This window comes from Xyrauchen texanus, chromosome 7 (assembly GCF_025860055.1).
Source record: "Xyrauchen texanus isolate HMW12.3.18 chromosome 7, RBS_HiC_50CHRs, whole genome shotgun sequence".
Taxonomy (NCBI): domain Eukaryota; kingdom Metazoa; phylum Chordata; class Actinopteri; order Cypriniformes; family Catostomidae; genus Xyrauchen; species Xyrauchen texanus.
The window spans coordinates 14,202,924-14,213,580 of NC_068282.1; the positions used below are offsets into that span (position 1 = coordinate 14,202,924).

Below are 10,657 nucleotides of genomic sequence, written 5' to 3' on the forward strand. Positions count from 1 at the left end.
TCACTTCACCACTTCTGCAATTGCTTAATGGAGTCAATAATGCAAAATATGTGATAACATTATGTTGCCCCCTAGTGGAATGAACAGGTAAGCTCATTATTATTTTAAATTTAATTTGCATTTAGAGTGACCAGGTAATGCAGGGCCTGGTTTGGGGACAGTCTAGAATTTGACAATGTGATCTGGAACTTTAAATTAAGCTAGCAGTATGCTAGAGTAATAATACAGTATTTAATGTTTCAAGAAGGCTATTTGAGTTTGATGAAACATGCCAAGTAAAACACACCAGATGAGATATTTAAAAAAATGGTTAAGAAAAGGTTATATCCTACTGCCACTGCACTTTATGTAAGATAAAGAATTAAGTGATACATGACTAACTGAATAAATTTACTGTATGTAGAAGGATAACACTTTTTGTATTGTGCAATATAACTTAAGCTTAATCAACAGCATAATCTTGATTACCAACAAAATAACTTAACTTAATAAGTTATGAGCTTCACATTTCTGCATTTAAACCCTCAAAAAAGTGGCCCCATTCACTTCCATTGTAAGTTCCTCACTGTAACCTCGTTTTTTGTTTCTTTATTTCTTTGCTTATTTTATTCATTTTTTTAAAGAAAAGGATGGACGAGTCGAAATATTATTTTTTTGTTTAAAATCCTTTAAATATATAGAAATATTATAGCATATATGTATATGTAGGCCTACAGAAAAATAACTCAAATTTGACAATGACCTGTAGCGCCATCTTTAATTTCTGACGTGAATGAAAACGAGGCTGTGAGGGATACTATAACGTCTATTAAATGTGTTATAATATAAAGTGTTTTGGATCTTTCCGCTGATGAAACATAACATATTTCCAACAAGATTTGTGGAAATCGAGATGTGATGTAGGGCCTAGTACATTTATGCAGATATTTACAGTGCATACCATTGAAAAGACTGTAATCTATCCCTCACAGCCTCGTTTTTATTCACGTAAGAATCGAATACAGCGTTAAAGTGAATAAGTCTGCATAGTCATTATGCCTATTGTTAAATATCTGTCTCATATGCCTATCAAAATCATTATGTACCAAGACACGCCCCTTTATTTGCATATGCATGTTATTTAGCTTGTCACTGCATTTGCCGAATCATAATTACAGTACAGGCTCGTACAGTTTTGACGTGTGAAGCAAGCTCAGATGATTAACAATGTTTCATAACAGTTTAACATTTCGATTCAGTTAAGATTTAGCAAACCTAAGTTGGTTAGTAATATAAAATCACCATAAATACGTTTCCATTGCACAGTAGATCCAATACGATTACTGCATGCGGAAGTCGGACAGGTGGAGTTAATATTTTATAACTTATTTCTTGAATGAAAGCGGATATTAATTTCGGAGGAAAAGTGCAAGAAAACCAGACTGAGTAGACGGATTTTTCAGTCTTTTTCAGCAGTGTTTTATCTAGTCAGCGAGTGGTCAGTTACACACGGTGAGGGTCGTGCTTGACCGATTTAAATGATAAAGCTATTTATTACCTGTATGAGGAGGACTCGTGTCTCTCTGCATCCTTAATATCTCAGTTCATGCCGTGCAATAAAGCCTGATAGCTCCCTACTCTCTTTATTCTATTTCAACCTTTCAACAAGTATTTTTCTTGAGGCAGTATGGGCACATACAAAGAGGAAATAAGAAAAACTTCAACGGATAAGGTAAGAATGATTACTTTCTCTTATTATAATTTGAGAAGTATGTTTGCTAACTGTACATAAGTTATTTTCTGTTTGTCTCATTTTTGTTTTTTATTGAAGAGAACTCGAGCTATAAAACATTTCTTTATTGGCATTTAAAAAATACATTAACAAAAAAAAAAAATACATCATATAAATTATACATGATTTATTTAAATGTCACTATGTATAATTTCCATTTCTTTACCGTATTATCCCAGAGTACCAAACAATATCTGCAGATAATGTTTAGTTTAACTCTGAACTAAATTATAGCTTTACTATATTTATATAATTTAAATTTAGTAAATGTTTTCGTTGCCTACAAGTGCATTACATGTATGTTAACCATAACATGAATGTTAAAGGTGCATAATTTTTTCATCATTAAAAAAGTTTAACTCCCAAAGACATGAATTGTAATTTTGCAGTATATGTAGGAATGACCACTCACATTAAAATGAAAACTCCAGTCATATCAGTAACCTTATTAAAGCTATTTTATTCTACATGGAGAGGGTCTGCACATGGGGGCTGCCATATTAGAATCACATGACTGGCTGAAAACTACACCCTTAATCTCAGTAACTGTCCTGTTATTTGACGCTTTCACTCATTGATTAAAATAATCATGGCGGCTGGGTCACTCAGCGGCTATTGATGCTGACTACCACCCCTGGAGTCGTGATTTCTAATCCAGGATGTGCTGAGTGACTCCAGCCAGGTCTTCTAAACAACCAAATTGGCCCGGTTGCAAGGGAGGGTAGAGTCACATGGGGTAACCTCCTCGTGGTCGCAAATAGTGGTTCTCACTCTCAATAGGGCGTATGGTAAGTTGTGCATGGATCGCGGACAGTAGCATGAACCTCCACATACGGTGTCATGCCACGTGATAAGATGCGCAGATTGACGGTCTCAAAAGTAGAGGCAACTGAGACTTGTCTTCTGCTACCCGGATAGAGGTGAGTAACCGCGCCACCACGAGGACCTACTAAGTAGTGGGAATTGGGCATTCCAAATTGGGAGAAAAGGGGATAAAAATAATAATAAAAATTAAAAGTTTTATGTAAAAAAGTACTCATGGATGACTGTGAATACTGCATTTTTTCAGTTGCATCTGAAACTGAAAACTATTGATTTGAATTATGCCTCTAGGTGTCAGTGTAAGTCTAAGATGACACAAAGACAAAAGTTACTGAGTGCACCTTTAACATCATTGATTTGTCTGAGCAGGGCCATACACGCACTCTGGCATTAATGGTGACATCCACAGCTATTGGAGGAACACTACAATATGGATACAACCTGGCCATAATGAATGCACCAACTGTTGTAAGGAAGACACTAATTTAGTGGGTTTATGTGTAAGAGAAAGTGCATATGCAATTATTTTTTTCCATTTTGTATGCAAATATTCTTGGTCGACTGTATGTCTGTTTAATTTTGCCTTCAAGGCTAACTAAAAGTGTACGTTCTGTGTCCATTTTTTAGTTCATTCAAAACTTCCTCAATGAGACATTTCTGGAGCGATGGGGAATGCAGTTAGAGGTTTATGAGATAACACTGATATGGACTTTTATAGTTTCCATCTTCTCATTGGGCGGTTTTATTGGGGCCTTGGTAGCAGGGCCAATGTCTATCCGTTTTGGGAGGTACAGTATAACCACTTTCTCCATCTCTGTCTTGTTCAGTCATGTTTTTATGATGGTAATGTTAGCTATTTGTTATCTACTATGGAGTGGTGGTGGCGTAGTGGCTAAAGCACAGGGCTGTTAATCAGATGGTCGCTGGTTCTAACCCCATGGCCACCACCATTGTGCCCTTGAGCAAGGCACTTAACTCCAGGTTGCTCTGGGGGGATTGTCCCTGTAATAATTGCACTGTAAGTCGCTTTGGATAAAAGCGTCTGCCAAATGGATAAATGTAAATGTACTATTGTTCTCAGTAACATTTAAATGTAAGGTTTTTAGTTTAGGGTACTTTAAATTAGGTTTGGTTGAATCAGGCTTATTCCTAATTTAGAAAGACAGCAATTCTTATACTGATGTAATAATGTTTCTTTATAGTTTTCCCTGTTATATTCTTGTCCTCCAGGAAGAAGACTATGTTGCTGAACAATATTTTCTTAATGCCAGGTTCACTATTAGCATTGCTGAGCCGAACTGCCAAGTCTTTTGAGATGATTATCATCTCCAGATTTCTGGTTGGCATAAATGCAGGTATATCATGTGTATTATCAAATTGCAGCAAATGTGTTTTAAATGGAATCTATGCTTTCGATTTTATTTATTTATTTTTTAACGAATACTTTTAAATTCCAGCTTAGTGGTCTTCATAATTTCCATTACATTTGATACAGGTAGTTTGTTCTTGATATGACTAGAGACCATGTTCTCTGTTTATATGCAGGCATTAGTATGAATGTACAGCCCATGTATTTTGGTGAGAGTGCTCCAAAGCACTTAAGAGGGGCTGTGTCCCTCTCCTCAGCTGTCTTCACCTCATTTGGTGTGGTATTGGGACAGGTGGTAGGTTTGAGGTATGTCTACTACACATATAATACATGTGATGTAATGAAGCAACGTATAAGTGAGTAATGTAACACCATTGGCTAATGTGATGTGTAGGCCATCTCTACAGTGCATTTGGTCTTTCAATCATTCAATACATGTGTGCAGTAGAATAAAATGGGTTCAGCAGCCATCACGACTAATTTGATAACATCCACAGTGTTGATTAATCTGGGCTAAATTTGTCTGACATGCTGTTCGAAGATGGCTTGAGAGCATTTTGCCATTGTTTTTAAGGGCATAAACTATGTCTAAAAATTCATGAACAAAAACTTTAAGCACCATCAGATTATGCAATATGTTATCAGTTTTAATATGGTGAATATGTATAAAAAGGACTGTGGCAGGGCGGGGGGTGGGGCCAGGCCGTGATTCTGCACACCCGGCCCCTAATCAGGCTGATCAAGCTCGAGAGGGATAAAGGCGACCAGAGACGGCGGTTCGAGAGAGAGAGTTACGGGCAGCTGCCCAGCTTGTGTTTGTCTTTTTGTTTAAGTTAATCATTAAACGATTATTTATGTTGTTAAGCTGGTTCTCGCCTCCTCCTTTCCATTGAACCTCGTTAGAAGGACATTTCATAACATTAAGTTTATTAAGTATTTGTATCAAATGACGCCACTTATATTGAATGTTTTTCTTTAGGGAGCTGTTAGGTTGTGAGTCATGTTGGCAATACTTATTGGCCAGTAACGCTATCCCAGGCTTTATTCAACTCCTCACCTTGCCCTGGTTTCCAGAGAGTCCCCGCTATCTCCTCATTGACTGTTCGGACAAAGATGCCTGCTTGCAGGGTACGAGAGTCTGAGTTAGTTTCTAAGCATTGGTACAGTTATTCTGTATTTATTTATCACCAGTGTTGACATAATGGGTTTGGGGTAACCAAGGTGTCAAGGATATTGCCTCTTCAATACAATATATAGAGTTATTGAGAGCAAACTGAGCACGTTTACATGCATGTTCTTACACCGATTATGCTTAATAAGCCATGTGGTCATGTAAATGCATTAAAAGGCTTTATTTATATGATTTTTGATATTACGTTGCGTGTGAACATCTTTACTGGTGTTCTTACTTATCCAGTATGCGCAAGTGTTGTGCGCATGACTCTTTGTGGTTTGATGTCAAAAGCAGAGAATAATTCGATTATTTCAAATCTCATGTAAACGTGGTCAGATTTTTAAATTAGTTGATTTTTGGAGTTATTTGTGTGTTGGTGTGCATGTAAATGGGCTCACTGCTGTTACTTTGCAATAAAATACAACTATATTATATGTACATTAGTACACCAGTATAATCATAAAATCTTGACAAAAGTAGACTGTTCAATTTTAATGGGCATTCACCCTTCTAATCTCAAATATTTCTGCATTATAATCATATAAATGATTTTTGGTAGTTGATGTATAACATGTCCATGAACTTTTACGATTAGGATTTTAGGTTAGCATTTATGAATGTATAAGGGAATGTGTACATTTTAGTTTTTTTACCATTTTTAATCTACATTTTTCAACTTTTAATAATTTTAGATGTAGTATAGCATGTCACAACGCAGAACATGTCAACAACCTATATATCCTACATTGTTAAGTGAAAGTCTCTCCCATAGCACTGCGGTGTCTACGTGGCTGTGATGTGCAGAGAGAAGAGCTGGACGAAATTCTGCAGGAACAGGATGAAACCAAGGGAGAGCAAGCCAAACAGCCATGGGAACTTCTTACTGACCGCAGCCTTCGTTGGCAGCTAATTTCTGTGGCAGTCCTGAGCAGTGCCATGCAACTGTGTGGCAATGATTCGGTGAGACCCTGCCTCAGCCCAATCCTGTGCCATCATATCACTGCTTCTTAATTGGAAATATATGTGCCCCTGAAAGGAGCAAGGGGTGAAAACATGAGAAAATGCCTATAGTGATTGGATGAGATCGACACCGATGATCCAGATCACACAATGAGCACAGGAAGAGACCTTGATTTTGTAACTGGCTCTGCATTGAAATACTCCATAAATGGATTGTTAATCAAATAAAATAGACACAGTTCATGAGAATGAGTTTGATGCATACATTTCATGTTTCTAGGGGTAAAAAATCACAAGCAAATGATTGACACAAACTGTGAAGTTTGCATAGTTTAGAAGTTAGGTTAAAGTTAGGCAACACTTCTTACAAAACTAAAAATAGATCAGAAAGATTTCATCCAAAGCTTTAGTGTTCAGAATTTCTAAAGATTAAGCAAAATTGTTTCTCTTATTCCTCAGATTTACTTCTATGCATCGTATGTATTCCAAGAAGCAGGTATATCTGCTGGAATTATCCAGTATGTGACCATTGGTACTGGCATGTGTGAATTCACCGCCTGCATTCTGTGTGTGAGTGTTCGTATAATCAAGTTTCCAAATATGTAACTGTCCCAAATATGTAACAAATATGTAACTGTCCCAGAACAAGGCAATCCCTTGATCCACTTGCAATCCACTGTGAGTGAGTTAATTACCGAATGAAATTAAAATGTTAGAAGTGCTTTAGTCTCCTGAGCCAAAAGAACATTTCTTTGGAGGACTTGGTCACCCCATTTAATAGTTTGACCTATTTCTTGGCTGTTTTTAAAGCAGAATCATTTTTGTTTAGGGTGACATGAATACACGTATTAGTTAGTACAGCTCACTGATTGATGAAATGTGTTTTTCTGCTAGAACTAAAAGTCTGTGTGTCTGTGGGTATATTCAGAACTTGTTGATTGAAAAGATCGGTAGGAAGCTGATGTTAATGGGCGGCTATGTTCTCATGACAGGATGGGCTATAGTCTTTACTGTGGCTCTTTCGCTTCAGGTATGTATTGATCACTTTTACTGACCAGTACACATGCATGCAAACACACATGGAAGCTAATATGGAAGAATGTATTGGACAGTGCATGCTGAAAAACTATAATCTGCATTTCAAATGTATTCTCTGGAACTCCTGATGACCTCTGAGTGGATGCACGTAATGTCTAAACCCAGATAGGACATGTAATAATGTCTAACTTCAATCTCAGTGTTCAACTGAAGTTATGCAATCATTGGTAAACAATGACTGGTTTATTGCTGTAAGATTACAATAAAGTTATAATTTTTGTGAAATGCGAGCCAGACTAATTATCATACAGTTTTAATCTGTTGCTAAAACAATCAAATAACTGTTGTGTTTCAATTTTCCCTTTCTGCCAAAAGAATATAATTCACTGGATGCCCTACTTGAGCATGGCTTGTATCTTCACATACATTCTCAGCTTTGGCATGGGACCAGGTAAATCATGTTGTACCACAACATTCTGTTGTATTGCCACGTTTGTGAAAACTCAGATTGTTATGTTAAGCGATAATGTGACCATTTCCATATTGTTTCTTATTGTTGTTTTATCATGTAGCTGGGGTGACTGTAATCCTCCCTACGGAGATTTTTAACCAGACAGCACGTCCTGCTGCCTACATGATTGCTGGTTCTTTAATGTGGCTGAACCTCTTCACTATCGGGATGATCTTCCCATTCCTTGTGGTGAGGAAATAATATATTTCACCCTTTTGGCCCACAAGAAAAATTAATAATTGTCAAAATATTAATAAATACAGTCTTGACCAACACAATATTATTAAAAATAGGTATTGTTTGAAAGCTTAGAAGCTCTACTTTACAATGCATGTAGGCATTATGACCAAAACTAAACAAGTGTGCTTTTAAATTTGCAGACAAATCAGAAGTGTTCTGTTTTGATAATTTCTTTAACATTTTGCACTGTACAGATTATTCATCAGATAGCCATGTGTGATATGTTGTTGGAGATCTCTCAATGAGTATAATACAACTAATATTTTAGTTTTTACTCACAGAAAACAATATTGTGATGGCCCAGTATATGTCTTTAACATACATGTTTCATGTGAACAACTCTTGCTCATATGCCGCTTTTTCCGCTTATAACTTCACAACAAAGAAACAGAATATAAAATACCATTATCTTTCAAACGAGCCCACACAAAAGCTAATCGGATGAATAGAGCATTACATAATTGACAAGAAACAACGTGCACACAGCATCTGGCTTTCTGGCATTTTGCAATGTGGCTGAAAACAAGTTAGCTTTCCTGGATCAGATGACGTCATCGGATATTATGTAGCATCATGAAATGCTAAACTAGTCGGATCAGCTTCAGGTCGCTGCAAAAATCATCCATATTTGGGCAGAGAGACATGTGATTGGTGACTGTTACATGTGGCAGCTCAGTTGTAAGGACGCTGGCTACCACCCCTGGAGTTCACTAGTTCGAATCCCAGGGCGTGCTGAGTGAATTCAGCCAGGTCTCCTAAGCAACCAAATTGGCCCGGTTGCTAGGGAGGGTAGAGTCACACAGGGTAACCTCCTCGGGGTCGTTATAATGTGATTCGTTCTCGGTGGGGTATGTGGTGAGTTGAGATGGCATGAAGCCTCCACACTATGTCTCTGTGGCAAGTCACGTGATAAGATGCGTGGGTTGACAGTCTCAGATGCTGAGGCAGCTGGGATTCGTTCTCCGCCACCTGTTTTTGATAATTAATAAATAGTAGGACTTCCTACTCACGTTGTTGACTGTCCAACGGTCACTGGTAGTTACATCACCTGAAATTACCAACGCTCATGGAAAATGATTGACTTCTGGTCACTTTGTTATCTGCAATTAGCTGTCAGTTTAAATTCACCTTAAGACAAAGATGCAGTGGAACTTACTTACATAACTGAAGAATTGTAATTGGTGCAAGTCTGATGAATGTTCTCTGTGTGTGTTTTTGCAGAGTGGTCTAGGACAGTATTGCTTTGTGCCATTTGGGGCTGTATGCCTCCTATCTGCTTTGTATATTCAGTTGGTTCTACCAGAAACCAAAGGAAAGACCCTACCGATGATCACTAAAGAGTTTTACCTGCTCAACTACCGTGAACAAGAGGAGATGGATCCAGAGCGAAAACAAGCACATTACCAATTAGGGGAAATCTGCCATTCCACTGCCTTATAGAAGTGGCTTGTCTAGTGCGTTAAATATTTTCATCAGCTAAATGTACGTATTCTGGGGGAAAATGCCTTTCTTCACTCACATTGCCTGCCTATTAAATATTATTTTCCACATAACAAGACTTTTACCTGGTTGATTTTTCTCTTTGTAAATACTTTTTTAGTTTTGTCAGCACATTTGATACAGCAGATTAGTTCAGATTATACTGAAGTAGGCTGATTTAGCTGTAACATGCTATTAGTGTGCAAATATTAAAGCCTGGTAGGTCAATGTGACACAGCAACATTTTTTGCCGTAACCCTATTGCTTTTCTATGGCAACAGAGAGCTTTAGTTCACAGTAAGCATGTGGTTCTGACTGTTTTTAGAACAGATTAAGAAAGCTATGCTCCAAAACCTATTGTTGCATATTTCTGCATAACTGTCTGAGCAAATAGGCAAACATTTTTAGAAAAGTCTTGGCTACTTATTATCAGAAAAGACCTCAAACTATTGTTTGACAGATCCCGAGAGTTAAGTTATACAGTAGTTTCTGTACTATGTAGATACTGAACTGTACTGATAAAGGCCTAGATGGGAAAATTCTAAATGTTAATTAAGTTGAAAACACTTAAATACCAAATAAAGATTTATGACCATAGTGAAATGAATTAGTTTATGGATTTTCAAAATGTTTCACAAATGTTGTAATTTCACTTGTTTTATTTTGGTCATAAATATATGTTCTACAAAACAATTGTTTTCACTAAATTTTATATACTTTTATTTTTTATGTTGATTATTTTAAAACCTCACCAAAATGCTCCACAAACCTTTGCAGTTTGGTCTAGTTTTTGTCTGTAGTAAAAATATTTAGATTGATTTTGCTGCATTTTTTATACAGCGTCAACCACAAACAACACATTATATACTATAATAAGAGCACTCGATTCCCTTGAATAACCTGATTTTTTGCCATGTTCATCTGGTCATCCTAGTTGTAATGAAACCACCATATCAAAAGTTGGCATCAAATGAGATAAATATTGTATAAACAAATCCAGCACCCAGTAATTAAATAAAATATTGAGTTCCTTGCATCTGTTTGTCTGAATAAAATGTTGTGCTCATGCATTGCAAAGTGAATACACATTCCCCATCTAAACACCATACATATTGTTTTAAATTAACATTCAATATCTGCTTTTACTTTCACCAACTGAGATGTTTATGTTTCATGCTTATAATTCATATTATGAGCTTATGTATATATTTCCATATCTTGAAACTATTGGCCAGTTAATAAATACAAAAGTAGAATAAGCAGAGCTTTGTAAATAACAATGGGCTGAAATGC

General features: G+C 36.7%; 1 protein-coding gene across 1 annotated transcript; it reads left to right on the forward strand.

Moving 5' to 3' along the window:
* The first annotated feature begins 1,193 nt into the window (after positions 1–1,193).
* On the forward strand, positions 1,194–10,391 carry slc2a11a (solute carrier family 2 member 11a). The gene is made up of 12 exons (XM_052129676.1): positions 1,194–1,711; positions 2,963–3,061; positions 3,221–3,381; positions 3,824–3,948; positions 4,139–4,268; positions 4,942–5,090; positions 5,909–6,096; positions 6,556–6,666; positions 7,025–7,126; positions 7,510–7,585; positions 7,707–7,834; positions 9,107–10,391. The coding sequence occupies exons 1-12, from the start codon at positions 1,667–1,669 to the stop codon at positions 9,323–9,325; spliced, it is 1,533 nt and encodes a 510-aa protein (XP_051985636.1). The 5' UTR covers positions 1,194–1,666; the 3' UTR covers positions 9,326–10,391.
* Positions 10,392–10,657: the final 266 nt, after the last annotated feature.